The sequence below is a fragment of the Ambystoma mexicanum genome, chromosome 2p (assembly GCF_040938575.1).
Source record: "Ambystoma mexicanum isolate Mex_15411 chromosome 2p, UKY_AmexF1_1, whole genome shotgun sequence".
Taxonomy (NCBI): domain Eukaryota; kingdom Metazoa; phylum Chordata; class Amphibia; order Caudata; family Ambystomatidae; genus Ambystoma; species Ambystoma mexicanum.
In genome coordinates, this window is record NC_090923.1 from 48,831,944 (window position 1) to 48,857,522 (window position 25,579).

Sequence of the window (25,579 nt, forward strand, 5' to 3'; positions counted from 1 at the left end):
TGTAAATCCCCTGATCACCTAGAGACAGCTCGACACCTACTTACGGAATGTCTGAAATTGAGAGCGACAATCATTCGTCATTTGGGTGATTTTGCACATGATCATGCTACTACACCTGAAATGTCCTTTTGGCTATATTGCACTAATACCAGCAATATGCATCTATTTATTGCCCTTTATAACATCTGGCAACAAGCTGAGCGGGAGTTGAAGTGTGGATTAGTACCATCCTAAGATGGAGGAAATGTAAGGGGGTGTATGATGAATCCACTTAGAGACTGAAATGAGTAAGTTTGATAGTCCATATGTAAAGGCCTTAATTAGACCCGGGTGATAGAATGTCAATGCTAAATCCTCAGTTAGGATGTTTAGTTTTTATATGGTTTTTACTATTTTCTTTTAACATAAATATGTAAATAGCTTAATTGAGCATAAGGTTGTGTATATGTGATTTGTAATATGTAAAAATTATATGTGTAAAGTTTGAATTTATTTCATACTACATCACATTAAAGAATTTAATTAATTAATAAAGGATACAGTCGCCTCCAGGGAAAAGCACGTGTCCGGTTATCATTTCCGCCAGGATGCACCCAACAGACCAGATGTCCACTGCAAAGGAAGGAAGCAGAGGGTAGAGGTAAGTATTCGAACCTGGGCACTCCAGAATCATCGTCAAACCCTTTGCTCTGCGTAATAATCCCAGGAACATCTTACGAACACCAGCTCTTGTGCACCATGAAGCTAGTTCCATGTATGAGGCCCAACGCAAGTACCTGGCATTCTGGAAAATCAGCAAATGCTGCCCTTGCTAAAATATCCCGCACTTGACTCAGATGACACCGCAAATGACTGCCCCTCACACAGCTACTTCACGGGGAAGATCGAGAACACCGCCTGCCACCCCGTCCACACAATATCTCACTCCACACAACCTCATTGATGCTCGCCAGGTGGGTCTCCAACCAAGATGCAATACTGAGGCGTCCAGAATGCAAACCATCAACAATGGCATTTGTTTATTTATTTATTTATTTGTAAAGCACCAACACACCCATGAGAATCAGGGCACATAACATTTAACATCAAGACAACACAGGGCAAACAAAACCAACTGGACAGGACAAACACGCACACACACACACACACACCACCAAAAGACGCATGACTGATGTATAAAGTCAAAACCACAAGGATCCATGAGGCAAGACCCTTTACACATTAGATGCAGGGATCCCATTGCCTACTTTGTCCAGCATTTCACGCTGTTCATTACAAGGGCGCTCCTAAACATCCTTGCCATCCTCATGTGATTTGACGTCACGGCTCCAATGTGGTTTGCTGGACACGTATCCCAACACAACTCCGTAAGCCTTGAAGTCCTGCAACTACCCAGCTTTATTTTATTTTCATTGGACATTTCTGAGGTGCAAACTCCAGGGGAGGGTCACTTCAAAGCACCTGGGTGAAAACATTATAATACAAAAGTTCCAAAACAAGAGGGGTTTACAGCATGGAATGAGGTTACAAGTCCAAGCAGGCCACTAAAGGACAGTGTCATCAGAGACCTAATTGTGGAAGTCACAGTTGCGTAGTGCTTTGTGCTAACAATCATGGGTTACAGATGTCTGTTGTCCTTTGTGGTATTAATACAGAAATAAACAGACCTATATACAGTCATTATCAAACTGCACAAGGAACCGCTGTGGGGCCACCTCACTGACCTCAGCATCAAGACCCACCAATAAGGAGATTACATCATTAAACCCCACTGGGTGTAGCTTCGTGGAGTACAGCTTTCAGGCGATGCATGTAGTACAGCTTCCAGGCTATGCATGCTTTCTTATACCCCACTGGGTGTAGATTCATAGGGTACAGCTTCCAGGCTATGCATCCTTTCTTATACCCCACTCAGAGTAGAATCATAGGGTACAGCCTCCAGACTATGCATGCTTTAATATGCCCCACTGGGTGTAGATTCATAGGGTACAGCTTCCAGACTATGCATGCTTTCTTATACCCCACTGGGTGTAGAATCATAGGGTACAGCCTCCAGACTATGCATGCTTTCTTATACCCCACTCAGAGTAGAATCATAGGGTACAGCCTCCAGACTATGCATGCTTTCTTATACCCCACTGGGTGTAGATTCATAGGGTACAGCTTCCAGACTATGCATGCTTTCTTATACCCCACTGGGTGTAGATTCATAGGGTACAGCTTCCAGACTATGCATGCTTTAATATGCCCCACTGGGTGTAGATTCATAGGGTACAGCCTCCAGACTATGCACGCTTTATTATACCCCACTGGGTGTAGATTCATAGGGTACAGCTTCCAGACTATGCATGCTTTCTTATACCCCACTGGGTGTAGATTCATAGGGTACAGCCTCCAGACTATGCACGCTTTATTATACCCCACTGGGTGTAGAATCGTAGGGTACAGCTTCCAGGCTATGCATGCTTTCTTATACCCCACTCAGAGTAGAATCATAGGGTACAGCCTCCAGACTATGCATGCTTTCTTATACCCCACTCAGTGTAGATTCATAGGGTACAGCTTCCAGACTATGCATACTTTCTTATACCCCACTCGGTGTAGATTCATAGGGTACAGCTTCCAGACTATGCATGCTTTCTTATACCCCACTGGGTGTAGATTCATAGGGTACAGCCTCCAGACTATGCACGCTTTATTATACCCCACTGGGTGTAGAATCGTAGGGTACAGCTTCCAGGCTATGCATGCTTTCTTATACCCCACTCAGAGTAGAATCATAGGGTACAGCCTCCAGACTATGCATGCTTTCTTATACCCCACTCAGTGTAGATTCATAGGGTACAGCTTCCAGACTATGCATACTTTCTTATACCCCACTCGGTGTAGATTCATAGGGTACAGCCACCAGACTATGCATGCTTTCTTATACCCCACTGGGTGTAGAATCATAGGGTACAGCTTCCAGACTATGCATGCTTTCTTATACCCCACTCAGTGTAGATTCATAGGGTACAGCCACCAGACTATGCATGCTTTCTTATACCCCACTCAGTGTAGATTCATAGGGTACAGCCACCAGACTATGCATGCTTTCTTATACCCCACTGGGTGTAGATTCATAGGGTACAGCCTCCAGACTATGCATGCTTTCTTATACCCCACTCAGTGTAGATTCATAGGGTACAGCCACCAGACTATGCATGCTTTCTTATACCCCACTCAGTGTAGATTCATAGGGTACAGCTTCCAGACTATGCATGCTTTCTTATACCCCACTCAGTGTAGATTCATAGGGTACAGCCACCAGACTATGCATGCTTTCTTATACCCCACTCAGTATAGATTCATAGGGTACAGCCACCAGACTATGCATGCTTTCTTATACCCCACTGGGTGTAGATTCATAGGGTACAGCCACCAGACTATGCATGCTTTCTTATACCCCACTGGGTGTAGATTCATAGGGTACAGCCTCCAGACTATGCATGCTTTCTTATACCCCACTCAGTGTAGATTCATAGGGTACAGCCACCAGACTATGCATGCTTTCTTATACCCCACTGGGTGTAGAATCATAGGGTACAGCTTCCAGACTATGCATGCTTTATTATACCCCACTGGGTGTAGATTCACGGAGTACCGCTTCCAGACTGTGCATGCATTATTATAGCCCACTGGGTGCAGATTCATGGAGTACCGCTTCCAGACTGTGCATGCATTATTATAGCCCACTGGGTGTAGATTCACAGAGTGCCGCTTCCAGACTGTACATGCATTATTTTAGCCCACTGGGTGTAGATTCACGGAGTACCGCTTCCTGACTGTGCATGCATTATTATAGCCCACTGGGTGTAGATTCACGGAGTACCGCTTCCAGACTGTACATGCATTATTATAGCCCACTGGGTGTAGATTCACGGAGTACCGCTTCCAGACTGTACATGCATTATTATAGCCCACTGGGTGTAGATTCACGGGGTTCAGCTTCCAGACTGTGCATGCATTATTATAGCCCAATGGGTGTAGATTCACGGGGTTCAGCTTCCAGACTGTGCATGCATTATTATAGCCCAATGGGTGTAGATTCACGGGGTTCAGCTTCCAGACTGTGCATGCATTATTATAGCCCACTGGGTGTAGATTCATGGAGTACAGCTTCCAGACTGTGCATGCATTATTATAGCCCACTGGGTGTAGATTCACGTAGTACAGCTTCCAGACTGTACATGCATTATTATAGCCCACTGGGTGTAGATTCACGGAGTACCGCTTCCTGACTGTACATGCATTATTATATCCCACTGGGTATATATTCATGGAGTACCGCTTCCTGACTGTGCATGCTTTATTATAGCCCACTGGGTGTAAATTCACGGAGTACAGCTTCCAGACTGTGCATGCATTATTATATCCCACTGGGTGTAGATTCATGGAGTACAGCTTCCAGATTATGCATGCATTATTATAGCTGTCTGGATACAGAATCGTGGAGTACCGTTTTTAGATAATTCCTTTTTCTCCTCTTTGCATTTTGGGTTTACATTCCTGGAGTGTAATAAGCAGGCTGTGCATGCGAACTGTACCCATCAGTTTGCAGAATCTGCATGCTCTGCTTCTCCTGTATGGGTTTAGATGAATAGAATACTGTGTGCAGATGCATGCTCCACTGCACGCGTCTGTCTATCGGTTTGTGGAGTACAGTTTGTCCACTCTGCATGTTTTGCTCGTGATGTCGGGGTGTAGTTTCCGGGAGTGCTGTATGCAGATGGTGCATGCTGTACTGCCCTCTCTGGGTGTAGATTCATTATGTACGAAGTGCAGGCTGTGTGTGCTCGATTTTCCCTGCATGGGTATAGTCATGGCGTGCAGTATGTCTGCGATACATAGACCGTTGAACCTAACTGGGCAGTAACGGAGCACTGGGCATAGAGGATGCAGCCAAGGGGTTAGAAGCAGTGGCGTGTCCAGACTCTTGACTGGGGTGGCCCAAGTGGGCCACTGATTTATGCAGGGGTGGCACGAAGTATGAGCTCACACCCACATAATGGTCATAATTTAGGATAGTGGGGTGGCACCTGGTGTGGCCAATCAGATTCCAGTGCTAGCACATGCCACCCCGCGCCTCTGGTTGGAAGTAGGGTCCGTAGACAGCAGAGGAGCTGGGATGGACAAGGGGAGCTCCAACAGTTGGAGAAGTGGGGATTCATGGAGCAAACAGCAACTGGTGAGATCTTCTTGGAACAGTGGGGTCTACAGTTTGGGGACTGCGCTTTATTTCTTGGTGTAGACTCGGCTGCAAACGGTATGCTCTCCTGTACCATGTGGGAGTAGATTCATGGATTCTGGGCTGAAGACTATGAACGCTGTACTTGTTTGGGTGTAGATCGCAGGAGTGGTCTGCAGGATACATATGCTATGCCGTTCCTGCATGGGTGTAGTGTCGCAGAGTATGCATGCTTTGCCGCTGCCTTCTGAAGCACCTTTTGCAGACTACGCGTGGCCTACTATACCTGTCTGGGTATAGTGCATCCAGCTGAGGATCACTTCCGGGGCACGGTACCATCTCGTCACCACATATCCGGTCATCTCATTTTCTGCATGTCTGGCCAATCCGAAGTCTAGGATCTGACGGGAGGAAAACAACAGCAGGTGAGGGGGGCATCAGCTGTTACCCGGATTTAGTGTGTGTATACATCTGTAAGTGTAAACAGCCCACGTTCAGATGAGAACACAAATACTGTACAATATTTGCAGGATGTGAAATCTAACGAACACTTGAGGAATAAACTGGAGTATAAAATGTGTTTTATGTGTATTGCATTTTTTTTGAGTTATTGATAGGCCCCTAGAAGCCAGACATAGAGCAGATGACACAGGGCGCGTGCATATTTACAGCGCCACAAAGCGGCGATGCACATACAATCAATGGCTTTGTTCAATCAGATTTGACTATTGCATGTTGGGATGGGACGCTGTTCAGGGAAGGGAGCCCTGCCGCTGAAATGATCTATGATTTCAGACGTATGCATTTGCGCATGAGAACCTGGAGCTTAAACTGGTACCATTTGTGAACTAACATGCAATAAACACAACACAAATCTTCGATGCAGGTTAGCTGCGGCGTGAGTTGCCCAGGCGGCCACTAGATGGCAGCATAATTCTATACTGCAGTCCTGACAGCCCAACCCCCTCTCTGCACCCACCAGTGATTCGCAGTTATGTCTAATCGCATGTGTTGAATTGATCGACTGCAACCTCAGCAGCGGGAAATTAAGAGATGATAATGGACGGGCCATTACAAGTCTATAGTGGAACTTTATAAATTAAAATAGACACGCTGGGTCACGCTGAGTCACTGACCTGCGCAAAAGACAGCAGAAACCTCGAATGAATCTTTCTAACTGGGCCACTGTCTCTCTGGAGGCATGGGCGTTAATTTAGGGGGGGGGTTCAGGGGTGTTTGCCCCCCCCCCAAACTTTCATGGCACACCATTTTGTCCCCATTCATTTGGCTGGGGCACCTTTTCTTCAGATGTATTGCCACCCCTCCCCCCCAACTTTTTCAGAAAAGTTACTCCACTGGCTGGAGGGTTACTCCGGCCGTACAATGTAGCGCCCTGTACTCGGTTTCTAGGCAGGATGTGGCCGCAGCTGACCCAATGCCAGTCCTCCAGCCATCCATCTGTTCTTGCAGAGCGGCAAAGATTAATTCTAAACGCGCTGTCCCAGCTCCTCCCAGAAGTCCATAGGAGAAGTGATCTCACTTTGCACCCTAGTTTGCACATTTCCACGCAGTTAATGCCAATTCTTTAAGGTGCCACTGGGGGTTGCTTCACTCTGGAGTTCAGTTGGCTTCCACTTAATGCTGCACAGCAGGAAATACGCAAACATGATTTTGACATGAATCACACAATGCGTCATGCAGAGAAGCCAGGATTAGAACTCAAGTCTCCTGGTACCACAGCTAACAAGGAGCACATCTTCAATGCCACCCAGAAACCACCGCCTTTGCCGGATCTTTTCTGGGTTTGCCCACATCACTCCTGCTGGAGGCTTTGCCCACATCACTCCCGCTGGAAGGTTTGCCCACACGCTTTGCCCACATCACTCCTGCTCGAGGCCTTGCCACACCACTTCCACTGGAGGCTTTGCCCACATCACTCCTGCTGGAGGCTTTGCCCACATCACTCCCGCTGGAAGGTTTGCCCACACGCTTTGCCCACATCACTCCTGCTCGAGGCCTTGCCACACCACTTCCACTGGAGGCTTTGTCCACATCACTCCTGCTGGAGGCTTTGCCCACATCACTCCTGCTCGAGGCCTTGCCACATCACTTCCACTGGAGGCTTTGCACACATCACTCCTGCTGGAGGCTTTGCCCACATCACTCCCGCTGGAAGGTTTGCCCACACGCTTTGCCCACATCACTCCTGCTCGAGGCCTTGCCACATCACTTTCACTGGAGGCTTTGCCCACATCACTCCTGCTGGAGGCTTTGCCCACATCACTCCCGCTGGAAGGTTTGCCCACACGCTTTGCCCACATCACTCCTGCTCGAGGCCTTGCCACATCACTTCCACTGGAGGCTTTGCCCACATCACTCCTGCTGGAGGCTTTGCCCACATCACTCCCGCTGGAATGTTTGCCCACACGCTTTGCCCACATCACTCCTGCTCGAGGCCTTGCCACATCACTTCCACTGGAGGCTTTGCCCACATCACTCCTGCTGGAGGCTTTGCCCACATCACTCCCGCTGGAAGGTTTGCCCACACGCTTTGCCCACATCGCTCCTGCTCGAGGCCTTGCCACATCACTTCCACTCAAGGCTTTGCCCACATCACTCCTGCTGGAGGCTTTGCCCACATCACTCTCGCTGGAAGGTTTGCCCACACGCTTTGCCCACATCACTCCTGCTCGAGGCCTTGCCACATCACTTCCACTGGAGGCTTTGCCCACATCACTCCTGCTGGAGGCTTTGCCCACATCACTCCCGCTGGAAGGTTTGCCCACATGCTTTGCCCACATCACTCCTGCTCGAGGCCTTGCCACATCACTTCCACTGGAGGCTTTGCCCACATCACTCCCGCTGGAATGTTTGCCCACACGCTTTGCCCACATCACTCCTGCTCGAGGCCTTGCCACATCACTTCCACTGGAGGCTTTGCCCACATCACTCCTGCTGGAGGCTTTGCCCACATCACTCCCGCTGGAAGGTTTGCCCACACGCTTTGCCCACATCACTCCTGCTCGAGGCCTTGCCACATCACTTCCACTGGAGGCTTTGCCCACATCACTCCTGCTGGAGGCTTTGCCCACATCACTCCCGCTGGAAGGTTTGCCCACACGCTTTGCCCACATCACTCCTGCTCGAGGCCTTGCCACATCACTTCCACTGGAGGCTTTGACCACATCACTCCTGCTGGAGGCTTTGCCCACATCACTCCTGCTGGAGGCTTTGCCCACATCACTCCCGCTGGAAGGTTTGCCCACACGCTTTGCCCACATCACTCCTGCTCGAGGCCTTGCCACATCACTTCCAAGCGTATACCATTGTTTCTGTGACAAACGTCCGAATGTTCTTCCTCAGCCTCTCCCCGTCATACTGGGAATGTATGATGGGGGTTTCATAGACACATTGGGCCTCATTCCGAGTTGACTGGTCTGGTAAAAAAGTGCCGGTATTCGTGGATACTCTATGGAACTCCACGAATGGGGATTTACACCGAGTGCCGGAAACAGTAACAACATTTGCCGGTATCCGTGCGGTTCTACCTCTCGGATACCGGCAAACTCAGAATGAGGCCATTCTACGGAATTCCACATTCGGAGTATGAAACAACATGTGAGCTGTACGGCAAGCTGCCATGTCCAGGTCTTTTTAAGTTCTGCATTTTTATCACAAGCGGTAACACGACACAGTATTACTGTGCAGCATTAGTATGGTCTATTATCGCTCCCGTGCAGTATTAATACATGTGGTAAGGACGGATTAGGCGCCAGTGCTGGTCAATTGGCTGGATTTTCCTGGATCCGATATCCGGCAAAATATGTCTCCCTGGATCTCGGAATACTGTTTACACCCTTCATGGGTTTAATGGTTTTAAGTTGTTTAGTTGCGCTGCCGGAGCAGGGTTTCGAACACACACCCTCGGGATAAAAATCAGGAGATTTACCCACCACACCACTTGAATGTCTGCTCATGATGTATGCGAACATGCCTGTTAGGATTGGCCTCTGCAGAACATTTTTAAGTAAGGTTTGTAGATTTAAAAGGTGCGCACCTTTTATACATTGCTTGAACCATGATAGGGAACACGCTTCCTCTCTTCGGTTATGATCCATCTGTTAATAATTAATTAATCTCTTGAAATAAAATGTTTATTAATGGAGGAAGGGGTTAGCAAAATCTCCCGTGTTTTCCAACCCTCATTGCCCGCCAATTTTGGTGGGATCCACAGTTAATATTTTGCTAGTGGCCACATTTTGTGTGAGGGCAAAAGACAAATGCAAAAAAAGGAGGAGACAGGATGTGCCTGGATCGGGGTGGAACATCTGCTAGTCCCAATCGCTGCAGTGAAATTGCCAGCTTCTCTGCCCATATCTAATTTTGATGCTGATGAATAAGCTTGAGTCCGCCTACGGCCATGGACAGGGGCGTTGCTAGGGGGGGGCTAAGGGGGCTATAGCCCCTGATCTTTTGGTTGAAGCCCCGGATAGAATCTCAGGAGCTACAGCCAGAAGACTAGCTAGCCCCCAGTCCCAACAGTTCTGACATCAGCTTAGCCCCGGGTCTTTTCCAGATCTAGCAACTCCCCAGGCCATGGAGCCATTGTTAAATCCTCGCAGACCAAGGCTGGGGGCACCCAGCTGACATCTCGGGACAGGGGGCACGCTGTCAGACTGTGAGCACACAGTCTCTTCCATGGCCTGGGGGCACCCAGGCAAACAAAGGACGGCGCTGGAATTGCCCAGCAGGGGCACCGGCAGCCCGTTGCAGAGTTGCCCGTCAGGGACTCTGGGACCATTGGATGCAAAGTTGCCCACCAGGGGCTCTGCAGACATAAGGGGAGTGAGGGGGCATGATGGATAGTGTTGCCCGGCAGGGGCACTCTCCGTGTGGAGGGTCCTGCCGCACCAGGCTCTTCGCCTGCTACGCAGCGCCAGCATCGCGCTGCAGTAACGATACACATGGCAGGCAGGGCTCTTTTACATCAACTGACGAGCCGGAAGTGGTTCGTCCCTTTTATTATTTTAAGTCACATGGTCCTCACATGTGACCTTTGCACGAGCCCTGGGAGATACCATGCTCCCAGGAGGGGTGACACACCACAGGCATGTCTGCTTTTTAGTGGTCTAAGTGAATGAAAAGAAGTAATGGAACTATGTTCCCTGCTGGTCGGCCCCGCTCCACACACACTCTATCGCCAAGCCCCCTCCCACGCACAAAACAAACCCCCAAACAAATGTGCCTACTGTTTATGGGAACGTTCAGTGCTGTGCACTGAAGTGCAAGTTTCCCCAGCTTCCCATACTTTTATTTTAAAGCGCAACCATTCCGGAACGCTTTCGTTTTAAAATAAAAGTATAGCAACATTAAAATGTAACTTAAAAAGTAGAGGAGCACCCCTCCCAACCGCTCTCGCTCTCTCCGACCACTGCTTACACCTGTAAAAAGCTGGTGGAATCCACAGGGCTCATTGTAATGGCGGCCACTGGGCACATCGATGGTGCCCGGCGTTACCGCTTGCTTCTTACCCGGGGTGGAACAAGGCACGGTAACCGGAAGCACCCGGATTTCTACGCTGTAATACTCCCCAAGCCAGTACCCACTCATTCCCCAGAGGGAGGACTGCGGTCACAGCTCCTGTGGTGCAAACATGATCACCGCCTAAAACCTGGGTGAAATGAGCATGACACCCTCAATAACAACCACAGAAGCATGTGTCGGCGACCAGCCTGCCCCAAACAGAGGTCTACTCTATTTGTGCTTTAAAATTATTTATCACACTAGCGAAACTCAGAAAAATTGTTGTGACAGCTTAACATTGCACAGATGGGATGGCTGTGGTGAAATGCGATCCCAGCTCATCTCCCCGCTGCAGAGGGCACTTCTGTGATCCTGAACACCGGAGGTGGACTGGCCTACCGAGAACTATGGAGATTTCCGAGTAGGTATCTGCACCCTGGCCGGGGGTGGACTGGCCCACAGGGGACTCTGGAGATTTCCCGGTAGGCCTCTGCATCCTGGGCTCTTTTGTTTGGTGACCTATTTTATGTCCAAATGGTCTCATAGGTAAAGGGTTGGGCATGTTGAAAAGTGCAATATGGGGCCACTTTGAAAATGATGGTTTCCAATCCACCTCTGCCGAAGGCTAGCAAACAAAGCATGCCCTGTTATCACTCTTACAATATCACTTGTACTGTTTAAATATATTAGTTTGTATTGGAAAACAGTAATAATACATCTATCTATCTATCCATCTATCTATCCCCCTATCTATCTAACGATCTCACCATCTCCTTATCTACCTCTATCTATCTCTCTAGATATCCATCCATCCATCTGTCTACCTCTGTATCTATCTCTCTATCTACCTCTGTATCTATTACTCTATCTATCTATATAAAAACTGTTAAGACAAAGACAAAAACTAAACAATGCATTTAGATTGTTCCACAATTGAGTATCTTGTAAGACAGCAAGAGCGGTGTTTCCCGGATTTACTGTTGCATAATCTTCATTACTCCTAGTCCTACTCCTCCTCGTCACAGTCTTATTTGAGGTGATACCACTTTAGGACAGGCCTGGTCCTAAAGAATACAATCTTTGTCTCCCCCTCCCCCCCTCATCATTGATGGAAACATTTTGTGCACTGTGTTGTCGAGCTCATCAATGAAAACCTTTATTCCTTCATAGAGACTGGAGGGCTATTTATTTCTGGCTGGTGTTTGACTCATGTATGCGCAAGTGATATCTTGTCAGCCCCTGATGTCAATGCGGCCGGTCTATCCGCATCGCAGGCCAGCTGAAAAGGGGACAGGATAGGCTTCCGCACAGAGCCGAGTCATTCGGACTGTGTAAATCGTCGTCCCCTGCTCTGTGGAGAGCATGGAATACTGGAATTTTCCACTCTGAAGTTTACGCCACAGGGGCATTGGCTTTGAGCGTTGGCTGCACGCTAGCGGATTATCTCTCAAGATCCACCCTCTCGGCTATTGGATCTGCGAACAGTACTACAGAGGGAGTCCCAGGGAGGCTGGACAGGGGAGAGGCAACTTCCAAACTTCCTCAGACCCAATCAGAGGATAAGATTTGCACAGGACTCAAGCAATGTTAATTATGTCATGGCCCTCCGGACATATGGGGGCCATCAGAGACCTTCTTTTCTCCGTTGCATGTGCAGCTAAAGCATTGGCCCCACCAACATATCTGGAGGGACGGTATGACGAATCTGGTGCGGTATGACGAATCTGGTGAAGTTGTCACTAGACCCCGGGGAGCGTCTTCCCCCATGTGGCCAGGGAAGGGCAGAGGTTACCTGACTCCAACCCTGGGGGTAGCTATCTGCTGGTGGACCAAATGGGGAGAGACCAACCTCCGTGGGGCGAAGAAGGCTTACTAGAAGACCGGTGAGACCCCCTGCCCCTTGTGAGGGATACTAGTCACCAGTCATTGCCTTCCCAGCTATGTATGGCATATTGTAAACTGGAACTTCCTGTTAGAAACCATAGACAAACACATACTTGTTCCTATAGGGCCTACTGGGAGGAGGAAGAGGGCCCGAGTAATGAACATCACTACCGCCGAGAATCACACAGTGCAGGCTAGTTGTTCCGAACAGCTGACCAATTCCTAGAACTTGAAAACACCTGACAAGCCGAGAAGATGGAGACGCACCATACCCGAGCCCAGTGGGGAAACCGGAAGGAAGCCGAGCAAACCGGAGAGCAGGCAAGAGCATTGCAGTGTTGGAAGAGGCTCCAAGACCAGAGCTTTGCTGCGCTGAAGTAAGAAAAAAAGAGATGCTCTTTTGGGAGAGCCGCAGCAGTGTGAGGATGGGGAAGACTACGTGACGCTGGCCAGAAGACGAAGCTTGCCACTGGGCAAAGTGCAGACCACAGAGAACCCTGAAGCAGCCAGGAGAGACCGGTGAGCCCACACAGGGAGATTGGGGCACCGGGGCGCTTCGAGGCATACACTGCATGCCAGTTGAAAGTAATTGAAAAGCCTGTGAGAACCCGAGCAGGGGAGCTGAGAGAATCTGGCAAACACGTGAAGGTGTGAATGAAAGGCGGGCAGAGACCCAATATTGAATGGAAAAGAATATGCACCTATGAGAGTGTTACAACATTGGTAAAGTCCTGGCAGGAGAGCATGCCAGGCACCTTGCATGCAAGTCTGGGACCCGCAACAAAATAAAGAAGTCTGATAAAGTCCTGGCAGGAGAGTATGCCAGGCACTGTGAATGCGAGACTGGTACCCGGACCCAAAATACAAGTAGTCAGGTCTTAACCAAGTCTTGGCAGGAGAGTACACCAGACCCCTTTTGTTTATGAGTCAGGAGACTCGCCCCTGAACTGTGTTGAATACAAACAAGGAAAGAAAGCAAGTCTTGTGAAGGATTGAAAAGACCAAGCAGGAAAGAAGCAACTTTCTGGTCTCTTTTTCTTTTGTTGTGAACTTGGATAGAGAGAATCCCTTTCTACCAAGAGACGAAGGTAATCTCTAGACAAGGCAAACCATTTCCAATTATTTTAAAGTACTTGAAAGACCAAGAGGACGGAAATACTTTTTTGGTGTTTTTTGGGTTAACCTTGTAAATCACTGTGCTGAAAGAAAGCAAGAGGAGAAAGTATAGACACCTTGCAAATGTGTGATACTCAGGGGAAGAGAAACATGTCCCTTGAAAGGAAGAGATTGTAAGGAGAAGAAAGGCAATCTCTTGATATGAAATCCTTACCATATATTTGGAAGTGCTGGAAAGGCTGAGATGAGATGAACACCCTCTTGGCACTCATGAGAGTGTGAACTGTCAAAGAACTAAGAAACTTAGGCAAAGGGAACCCCCCCATCTAATGATGCTGAAACCTTTGGTTGCTTTTTCTTTGACACCTTTTTGGATCTTTGAGTGTAACGTGTAAACTAGAGCTGCCAGTGGCCGCTAGAGAACATTAAGCCGTTTTGCACTTAATGATAGGCTCAGCGTGAGAGGGCCAGCGTAGGGGTTTGGACATAGGTCAGAAGACTTTTACTTTGGGCATCTTGACAGAGACCGTAGTCAGCTTTGTTGAGGCAGGGAAGCCCCTCTCAGAAACAGGGAAAGATGGGCTTTGCTCCAACCTATTTCTTTAAATAAAGGTTTATAGCAATCAACAGTATACCTCTGTGTCCGAGTCTTACTCGCGATACCTCACAGACGGGTTACGGAAGACTCATGTTAGCACTCACCTAATCATTCATAATCGGCAGAACCTCCTTATAAATGCATTTGCCCATGAGGTCAGATTCTGAATCAAGCCAACCCTTTGTTTAGAAAGGGTGCTCAAACTCCTGGTTCTAGGAATCGTAAACCTCCGCACAGACCCCCTAACTGTGCCCCTGATGCGGAGTTCCATTACGGAAGGATGTAGGATGAAGTCTGGAGACCGAAGGGAGCCGATAACAACAGAAGTCATCATGGGTGAGACAGTAGCAGAGGCAGCTTTTGGTGCCTGCGGGTGACGGATCACAGGGACCAGCGAGAGGCTGGGGCATGCACGTGGCACCAGGAGGCAGTTAGGGGTAGCCAGCTCTACCACTGGGGTGAGACATCCTCCTGCAGGCAGCCATGGGGTCATACCAGTCCCCAGAGGAAATTACCCCAACTACAATAGTAAGGACCAGGACGCGGAAGAACAATGTCGAGGTAATAGTTCTTTTAAAGTGTGGTGTTTTCAGATCTAACCCAAAACGTCCACCTATAGCCGGGCAAGAGTGTCTTTAAAAGCTGCCCCTTCTTACAGTGCGTGCCTCCGATGGTGCTTGGTTTCGATTGTCTCTGTTGATTTACCCTCCATAGCCAGGGAGATAGCTCCATGAGTTAAGTGTTGACTCCAGACATATGGATGGGTCACTCTCTACTCATCATCTCATTCCCCCCGCTCTTTCTCTGCATTTATTCTCACTGTCCCATGCCTCCTTCCCCGTGCTGTCTCTTGCTTCCACTGCATTTTCTCTTCTCGACCCCGCTGCCTACAGCCCAACTATGGATCTATTGAAAGCTTGGCTTAAAGTTAACCTAAGCTCCCCCCCAGTACCCCACCCTTGCTGCCTGACCCCACCCGCCACTGCCTCCAGTGCTGCGTAATAATGTCATTTGGTGGTATAACACCATTTGCTGTATAGGCACATTATAAATACCCAATAAATCACCCCTCTTTGGTTTGCAGCACTTGCCCCCCCTAGGGGAATGTTGCCTTTGCATCACACCTGTTTGTTATTCTTTTTGCTTGGTTTTGTCTCCTTCCGCTTTCCACTTCGATCATACCCTCATAAACCCACTCACCACGTGTTCTTATCTTCTGGCTATTGTACATGCATCCTTCTGTGATTGAAATTGCCACCCCTGCTATTCAAATGAATGACATCCCTGGTCAACAAAATAAACACACACACACACACCCACGCACCCACCTCCCCGCCATTGATGGCCACAGGTTTGAATCCTGCTAGTGCCAATTTAATACTTACCCAGGCGACACATTAAGTATTAATAAGTTGGGTATTGATAACACCTATTATTAAAGTGCTTAGAAGTGGTTGGATGACTCTGGCTTCAAACACTATATGCAATTGTGAATTCCTTACTAAGTAGTTTGTCCATCGTTTTCTCCTACGGCGCATGGCTGCATGCGGCGTAGGAGCGCCCTGAGTCCTTCGGGTTAGTGTTGCGCTATATAATAATTTATTTAGTTAGGACATACAGCATCTGGCTTCAGCTGTAGGTCTGGGGCAGATAAAGAGACGATCTAGCAGTGGGAGCGGTTTGGTAAAGCTGGAGACTCAGTAGAAGCATGAGTTGTTGTAGGGCCGGGCCGGTTCCCACAAGTCAATGCTCATTCCTCCTCACATTCCCCAGTGTGTCTGGAAGCCTGCAGGGGCACTGGTGTGCCACTAGGGGCAGGATAGTCCAGTGTGGAATGCAAACACATAAACCCTGGGTGCAAAGCCTGCTCAGAAGTGAGGAGACCTCTAGCACCGTTTGCTCCACATGGGCAGGCTCGACAGGCCTATTGGGCAATAGGCCCATGGCCAAACCGAAAATGCAAAATTCTGGTGTGGGACACATTTTTTTGGTCAAAGTGGGCCAGTTTTCTGGCCAATGTGGGCCAGTTTGATGAGTTACTTCACTATGCAGCTAATCGTTTTGACCAGTGCTGCTGAATAAATATTCATTAAAAGGCACAATTTGCATCACATTGTATCAGGAAAACTCCCTCTTGGGTACTATTCAAACAGTGTCACAAAAGGAATGAATAACCATTTGCAACTGCGGCCACTTTTATTTGTGCCCGAGACGATTGTATGGCCCAGTCCGACCATGCATATGAGAGCTTATGCAGAGGGCTCCCCACTCGCCATTAGATACATCTGCGGGGCACTGCATGGTCCTGCTTCAACTTAATGCCTTTTCAAACTATTTACATACTTGTGCTTCGGTTCCCATAGACCCACTGCCCCAGGGGTGTTGCTAGGTCTGGAAACGATCCGGGGCCAAGCTAATGCCGGGACTGTCGGGACTCGGGCTAGCTAGCTGTTTTGTTGTAACCCCTTGAGCTTCTTTCCGGGGCTACAACCAAAAGACCCGGGCTATAGCCCCCTCAGACTCCCTCCCCCCAGCAACGCCTCTGCCCTGCCCTATTCCCAAGATAACGCGCGGATGACGGGGCCTGCATTGCTGAATTATTGTGCACGTGGCCCCACACCTTCCCGCGTGTGACCAGTACACCCCCAACTTCCCACTGGTGCCCTATGACCCAACTCCTCTGCCAAATATCATCGAGCTAGCTGTAGCCGGCGTATCACACGCCAATCTAGCGTGTGCTCTCACTCGCTCCGTCTCTCCTCCTCTCCGCCTCTCTTTCTCTCTGTTCTGTTATTCTCTCTCTGCCTCATGCTGTTCTTCAGTCTGACAGTGTCTTTCTCTCTCCATCCCTCTCTCTCTCTCTCTCTCTCTCTCTGTCTCTCTCTCCTTCTCTCTCTGTCTCTCTCTCCTTCTCTCTCTGTATTTCTCCCTCTCTGTCTCTCTCTCCTTCTCTCTCTGTCTCTCTCCACTTCTTTCTCTCTCCCTCTCTCTCTGTCTCTCTCTCTGTCTCTCTCCACTTCTTTCTCTCTCCCTCTCTCTCTCTCTCTCTCTCTCTCTCTCTATCTCTCTCTTTCTCTTTCTCTCTCTTTCTCTCTCTTGGGACAGACGTTGCGTTGTCAGGTGCATGTTTGCTATAGTCACCCTGGCGATTGCCGACAGCGGCACGACCGGAGAAAATGAGGTTACTGTGAATTTTATGGTTAACAGCAGAATGAAGGCAGCAGTGACAGACGTATCTCACTGTAGGTGGTGACATACATTGCCATTGTGTGTGACCTGCAGGAATGTTGCCCTCACACAGAGGGTGCATTGTCCAGATGAGGAAAGGTGAGTGGCACTGCAGTGGTGCAGGCATTTTGACTGTCCTTGTATGGGACCAGATGACCAGGTTTCAGGGTCTGCCAAAACATTTTCTATTGTCTATTTTGTATTAATTAATATATTGTAACACATGTGTGGGTTTAGTGGCCAGCACCCAACATGAAATATTGCGTTGGTGCTCACAGCAGAATCATTACTTTGTCTTACTGAGCAAAACACATCAAAACCTAGAATAACCATACAAATTATTTCCTGGTATAAGATTAGCATTCCAAGGTGGACAGTCTGTAACACTCTGTTATACTTTCAAAATACCACTATGAAAACGGGGCACGGACAAACAGCACCAATGAGGGATCCTGGCTGCTTTACATACAATCAAAGAGCATTTTTAGAGCATAGGAACGAGCACAGTTCTTTATATTTGACATAAGGGTTTTACGCGGGAATCACTGCATAATGGACACTGCTCTTGGAGCTTCTTTCATCTTCACCCACATTCACTTTAACATTAACGAGTTAGTTACCATGCGGATTGGAAAAGCCTCCGGATTTTCATGTGATGATAAAATGTCACTTTAGAGTCCTGCTTTCATTGCTAAAATGATTCCTCTCCCGTATGAGGAGAGTCTTGCTGGGTTCGAGAGTCTCACGGAATGTGAGGGTGTATTACAAAGCCAGGGCTCAATGCACAGACATTCTAAGAGAATTCAGTCTGTAAACGGTTCCTTAATCCAAAGAGTGGACATGTGCATGTTTGAGGAGTGCCGGTTGCCCGGCCGCTGCCGACTATGCCTGCATATTCCCCGATACCTATTAGCGGGCCGAGCTTCAAAGCAACACTATGAAGTGCCACCATTGACTGCACAGAGCTAATAGGCCGCAGATGAGCCTTAAAAGGCCATTTACTTTGATTTTACCAATGCCACGGATAAAATGAGCTATTGTGCAAGGGCAGCAATACGCGTGGAATGCACAAGGACCCTAGCGCCATCTGGTGGAAGGATACGCACAGCGTCAGAATTCACCCCAGTCTTTCACAGGCGGCCGGTAGTCTTAGAAGAAGGCTCGGGCTGTGGCTTCTACCTGCGTCCTGCCGCTCAGGCATTCCTTTGCTTACCCCCACATTCAGTTTAGCACACATTTCATTTGGACTATTAAATATGTTTTTCATAAATTATGGAATCCTGCCTGCCCTCAGCAGCACCAGTGCAAGCATTCCATCTGGGTAATTGTCAGAGCCTGCAACCTTTTGGCACGTTTTTCAAATGTTACAGTAGAATGACCACATCACTTCGACCCATATCGAATTTCATTGGCTCCCACTGCAAGCCCTTATCATCTTCAATTCCTTTTGCATCTTCTACAAAGCTTTCACCCTGAAGCCCCCAAGCTACCTCACTGAGAGACTCAGCATCTCTGGAGGTCTGCGATCCACCAGAAGTAAGGGCATGTGCAGACTTGAGCTCCACCGGCACAGGAAGGAAATAACCAAAAGCCAGGCCTCCTCTGTCTACACCCCAAGACTCGGGAACCACCTCACTGTTATGTTATGTTAATGAAATGTATAAAGCGCACGTTCACCGAGAGGCATCATGGCGCTCATCTAACAGACATGAGCCTAGAAAAAAAGGGGCATAAATTTAAAAGCGGAGAGTATTCAAAGCATGACAAAAGGATAGGTGGTTAATAGTTGCCCGCAGGAGTAGAGAGAGCGCATCTCATGTCTTGCCTGCCGCCACAGAGAAAGCACAGCCACCAATACGAGAGAGTCTGACCCGAGGTATTTGAATCATCAAAGACGATTGGGATCAAAGAGCTCTGAGAGGAACATAAGGGGAAAACAATTTGAATATATTCAGCTCAAAGTTAATTAAAACTTTATGGGTGATGCACAGGGCCTTAAACAACACACGCTTCTCAACAGGAAGCCAATGAACCGACGTAGAAGAGGTGACGTGTGAGCCGACAGGCGTTGCAGTACTGCTCGGGCCGCTGACTTCTAAAACAGCTGGAGGCGGCGAAAATGATAGGCAGGTTGGGCCAGATAGAGTGCGTTGCAGTAATCGATACCACTAAGAACAAGAGGCCACATGATTGTGCATCGACAGTGAGGCCGATATTTTTATCCCCAAATCCTTCACAGAGGTTACAGGAGAAGGGAAGGCACTAAGAATAGAGGGCCAGAAATCAGGAGTCCAAAAGGACTGAGGATGAGAGGAGCCCACAACCAGTACCTCTCTCTTCTCACCATTAAACTTTAGCCAGTTCTCTGCCATCCAATGCAAGGCAATCCCTAAGCCGAGCAGCTGTGTCCTGTTGGGAGAGATCCAGACAGAGTATAATCTGTATATCGTCAGCATAGGAGCAGCACATGAAGCCATGGGAGTTGATGAGGCTGAGAAGTGGCTGAGTATAAATGTTGAACAAGGTGGGGGATAAAGCAGAGCCTTGAGTGACTCCGCAAGACGGGGGCACTGGTTTTGAACAGAAAGCAGAAGGGTAAACGGACTGTGAGCGACCAGCCAAAAAGGAAGTAAACCAGGCAAGCGCCTGGCCTGACAGACGGGTGATCATGGTGGGGTGGTATACGGTGTTAAATGCGGCTGACAAGTCTAATAATCTCTGTGCCACCACACCATCCTGGTCTACCTGGCGGGCAAGATCGTCAACCACGGACACAAGAACCGACTCCGTCCCTATACCAGGTCGGAACCTCGACTGGGAAGGATCAAAGAATTTAGACAATTCGAGAAAGGTGCCAAGCAGAGGGGAAATTAGAGACTCAAGTAATTTCATGAGAAAAGGGAGAAGTGAAATAGGACAAACATTTGATAAGATAGAAGAGTCTAGTGAGGGTTTTTTTTTAACAGGTGAATTACCAATGCATGTTTGAGGTCAGTAGGAATTTGACCTGAGGAAAGAGAGTCATTGACTACCAGCATAATGCATGTTATAATCTCAGCCAAAATCTCTTTGAGCAAAGAAAGAGGAATAGGGTCAAGAGGTGAGGCAGAGTTCAGCTTGTTGATGGCGGCGAGAATGTTATGATTAGTGAATATAGGGAAAGTAGACCAATTAGCATTAGATATAGAGTTAGAAGAGGAATAGGTGGGTAACGCAGAATGTGAACAAGCATTAGCAATTATTATCAACGAAGAAACCAGACAGAGATTAGCAAAACACCTGAGAGACCAGAGTAACTTTTGCGCGGTAGGACAGGGAGTGTACCAGATCAAATAGTGCCTTTGGCTGGTTGATAGCACCCTTGACTTTAGCACTACAAAAGGATTGTTTAGTTAGAAGAAAATCAGACTGTCAATATCAGACTTGCCCCCATGCTCCTACAGTTCTGGAAGGAGCTCAAGACCCTCCTCTTCAAGGAATGGTTCCTCCCTCACAGCTCCACACACCCGCCACACCCATTCCATCTGAGACTAGGTTATCTGCTCCCCACTGTTTCCTCCCCTGATTACTTGTAGAGCTCTTGCTACCAAACTTGGTGCCCTCCGCCATTAGCTCCTCTGTTCTCTGCTTCCCTCGTCCTGTTTCCCCCCCTATGATTGTAAAGCTCTCCATTGCTTGCAGATGCTAGGTCTGTCTCAGATTCTGTAGGTTTATCACTCACACTTTCCTTACCACTAGCCCCCTCCTCACCTGATGATTCTGTGTGGGTCTTTACGGATTCGTCTGATGAGCTTTCCGGCTTTTCCCTCCAGGCTGTCTTTGTCTTTGTCCTGACGATCTTATTCTTCTGTTTGACGAAATAGGAGCGAGCTCCCCCGGAGGCCACCCTGCCTATAAGCAATTAGCCTGGCAGCGGGGACTCCGGGGAGCCCACCCCAAACCAGGGAAAAGCCTTGCCGAAAAACCCTGGAAGATTGTGTAGCTGTAGTTGGCAGGAAGTTGTCGGCGTGTATCCGTACTTCAATAACCAGCATGCACTGGTAAGTGTTCTTAGCGGATAAGGAAATAACGGTCCAGTGCGGAACAGCACAAACAGTACAGTACTCCAAAGAACTTGGACAACGAAGAGTTCCCAGCAGAGAGCGTCCGATGGCAGCTGAGACGCTGAAGCAGGAGTGAGTACAAGAAGGCAGCGCCGAGCGCGGGTAAACAGCGGAAGCAGAAAACAAACAGGTAAGCGGAAAATAAATGGGAGGAGGAAACCGTGAACAGCGGTAACGGAAAGACATGGGCAGACGAACAGGAAGGGAAGGCACGGGGAACACAGAGAAACAACTGGAAGCAGAGCACAAACGTGGTGTACTCTCGAAAGCAGCAAGAAAGTTGCAACGCACAGGTGTTCTCCATTTTCAGGTACTTGTAGGCAGTACAACGGAAAGACTAGACCGCACCTTGCAGTGACTCAGAGTCTAGTCCTTCTTCCATAGCGCCCATCTGCTCCATACTTTCCATGGGCGATATATGACAGTCTGTGCTTAATAAATACCCTTATAATAATACTAGGATATGTCTATGATTGTGTTATTTTCTTTTTAGGTGCCTGAGGAATAAAGAGCTCTGTTGTGGGTTGCATTTAAAGGCCCCAAACAAAAGTCCCTTTCACATGAATAGCAAGATTTTAAACACTGAACAAAACGGCCTGGAGTTTGTTGTTGTTGTTCATCTAAAATTAAAGAGCCATGTGGAAAGGGGCCTACCTGTCATTACCAATGCACAAACAGTATTTTAATTTACAAAGGAAGGAAGAATCAAATATCCCTGTAACAGTATTTTTAAACATTGACCAAAAAAACTGCTTGCACAGGTGTGTCCAAATAAAAGCAGTTTAAAAGTGTTAAGAAAAGTATCACTGCTCTCAGAAAAATGTCATGAAAACAAAACATGATGTGTGGGTTGACAAAAAGCAATGTATATTATGTTTTACCCACAAAGCTCCAGTGACATTTGAAGAGCTACTTTGTCTTCATGCAAAGTGACAGCCCCAGGCAGACCCTTTTGCTGGCAGTGGAAAAAACAAACTTCTCAAGGAAATCTCCCACTACCAGCCAAGATGTCACATCTCCCATCTAATGACCAATTGCAATAAAATGTCCTACTAAAGGTGTCGAAATTCAGTGTTCTCCAGACCAGCTGGCTTTGAAGGCATTAACTTCAAGAAAGGTTACCCCTAGCTGGAGCATGACTAATATATGTGAAAATGGGAGCACACACCTCAAAGAGCAAGCTTCCAGCACAAAGGAGACTGATAAAAAAAACTCTGGGTACAGGCTGATCAGTGAAAACAAATGGCCTGGAGGCGGGGGTATGGCCATTTGTCTCACATGAAGATTCACAATTAATGGCCGTTTTCTCAGCCATCATAAGGTGGATGGATTTCATATATGTACCATTTTTATGTAATTTCCGGCGATTTTGAGGATATAGAATTCATCTTCCTGTAACTCTGGGAACTGTAATGGCCAGTTAGACTAGGTTTCTGGCTAAACTGAACATGTTCCAAATGTGAGAGTTGGTGAGCGGGTGAAAAATGAAATTAGGGATGTATGTTATATGCTTAATAACATACATATTTATAACTGTTGTGCTTTTTATGGAAACTGAAGAAATGTGCCACATAGCCGTGCTACATGGTATGGATTTGGTGCTCGAATTATCTAATTCTCCATGATTAGCTGAATCAGAAAATATGTTTACTATGGCAGTTGCTAGTAAAATTATGAAGTTGTGATCCATAACTAGTTTTTACCAAATATTTGAAAGGAAAACAAAGGGTGAATACAAATGGGAATTGCCATATGTTGCTCCAGACCCCTAAATCAATCCTGACTAGGAGGATGGGTTTGGGAGGAGAGAGAAGGGTAGCTGTCCAAACCTAGTGGCAATAATTATTGCAGGGTACTTCCCCAACAGTGTAAAATTGGCAGTGTCATCACTGCTATAAGGGGGACTGCACTAGCAGTGGGGAGACAGAAAAAGGAGACAGACGGACGGGAACAGACAGGAAGACAGGACAGAGAAAAGAGACAGACCATCAGGAAAGCTGCAGAAACTTACCACCTGACAGCTGTAAGGAGACACCAGAGGGGATTGCTGAGAGTGCATCTGGGTGGAGCTATCTATTTCTAGGAAGGGCTCAAAGATGACTGGGTCCTATGGTAGAGAGCGGGAGGCCATCTTTGAGAGTGGAGTGACCAGACCCCGTACTATCTTTCCAGAAAGTCCTGAGATGCAGCTGGCTTTCCTGCACCTTAAACAGAACCTTGCTATGTAAGTAGAACTGAGCCCTGGGAAACCAAAAGTCTGCTTGCTTTGAATCCTTTCCCTTTATAGTGGGGGGTTGGGGGGGTAACTGTGTAGATCCTTAGCGTATTTCACCAGAAATATTAATTTAAGTAATTCCCCATTTGGCAGAACACTAAAGGGTGAATTTTGTTAAAATTCGAAATTAACAAAACTCACCTCCCAGTGTGCACTGAAAACTATAGCCAATCATTTAATTTTGTAACCCTTGTTGTTCAGCTGATACCAACTTCCTTAAGGAAGGGGGGGGTCTTTGTTCTTTGTTCTTAAACCAGTCCAACCTTTTTACCAGTTTCCCCAAAACAGGCCTTTCAGTAAGGGGGATCTGAAATCCAAAATTCCCCAAACCATTCACATTTTTCTGTCTGACTTCCCAACATAGATCAAAGCTAGCCGGTCTCTGAAATACAAACTGTTAAATCACTCTGTGTTTGTTTTAAATCAAAAGTGTGAGCGAAATTATAATTGCCATATGTATTTGAACTAATCTTGAAATCCTTCTGCTAGCCTTTTAAGCCGGCAGGAAAATCAAAATCACACAACATCACATGATAATTGCCTTTGTGATTGAACAGTGTAATTATTTCGTGAATTGAAATTTGCAGAAAGTGAAGAATTGTGATTGTGTTCTTTTTATTTTTACTTTTGTGATTTATTTATGCTAATAAAAGTTGATTGTGTTGTGCCACGCTATAAAGTGATCGTTGACATTTTCGTGCTAATTTCTATTACTTTTAATTTAAATAAATTCCAATATACTTCCTGTGCACCGGCCTGGTTCTTGGCTCATTGTTCGCTCAGGGACGAGGGATCTAAGGGGCATGATATGTGTCTGGGATAGGGCTAAAAAAAGAATCTGTTAAACAGTTTGTTGCATAACCATGTGAGTGGGGAGGGAAGGGACTCCCTGTGTTGAGGGTGGCTTCTCAGTAAACCGTTACACGTGCACGTCAAATAGTACCAGATATAAATGATACATCCCAAACCAATCTTTGAAATTAAGTAATGAAAAATTTGTAATCGTCCTATCTGACTGCAGAGAATATTAAGGTGCCACTCCTTTTCTGTCCAAGCAGCCAAACTATGGAACTCTATACCAATATATCTTCGGAACTAAACTTATTGAATGTCTTTCCGTAAACATCTGAAAACGTCTTTTTGGCATCCTGGAAATATCATCCTTTCCACAGTCACATTATACCTGTCTTTTGATAAAGCCAAGTTACCTTTGGGTGATTGTATTTCGTATTTGTTTGTTATTGATATAGCGCCTTACGTCAAGCGCTGTACAAAACCAATTTACAGTACAATTGAAATGTGCAGGGGAGTGCAATAAAAAATATAACTTACAATGAGAGTTAAAATACAATTGAGATTGAAGTAAGGACGTTTTAAGGCGGCACGGAAGGTAGAGTAGGAGTGAATAGACTGCAGAGAGAGAGTGAGAGTATTCCAGTAAGGAGGAGTCAATACAGAAAAAGAACGGATGCGAGCAGAAGCACATGGAGGGCGAGGTACAGTTAAAAGAAAGTGGGTTTGAGAACCAAGAGTAAGAGAAGGAACATAAAAAGAACCAAGAGAGGTAAGATAAATACAAGTGAGTCCATGAAGGGATCTTAATACTATGTAGAGAAAGTTGCATT

The 25,579-nt window shown here is 47.3% G+C and overlaps 1 protein-coding gene across 3 annotated transcripts in view; it reads right to left on the minus strand.

The window, feature by feature from the left end:
- Window positions 1-25,579, minus strand: part of LOC138566184 (mitogen-activated protein kinase 14A-like) — a 191,808-nt gene that overhangs the window by 40,935 nt on the left and 125,294 nt on the right. For all 3 annotated transcript variants that reach the window (XM_069643222.1, XM_069643221.1, XM_069643223.1), the window contains exons 7-8: window positions 5,514-5,628; window positions 541-612 (exon numbers count right to left, since the gene is read on the minus strand). In XM_069643222.1, the coding sequence (XP_069499323.1) occupies window positions 541-612; window positions 5,514-5,628 (187 nt within the window). The remainder of the gene's footprint in view (window positions 1-540; window positions 613-5,513; window positions 5,629-25,579) is intronic.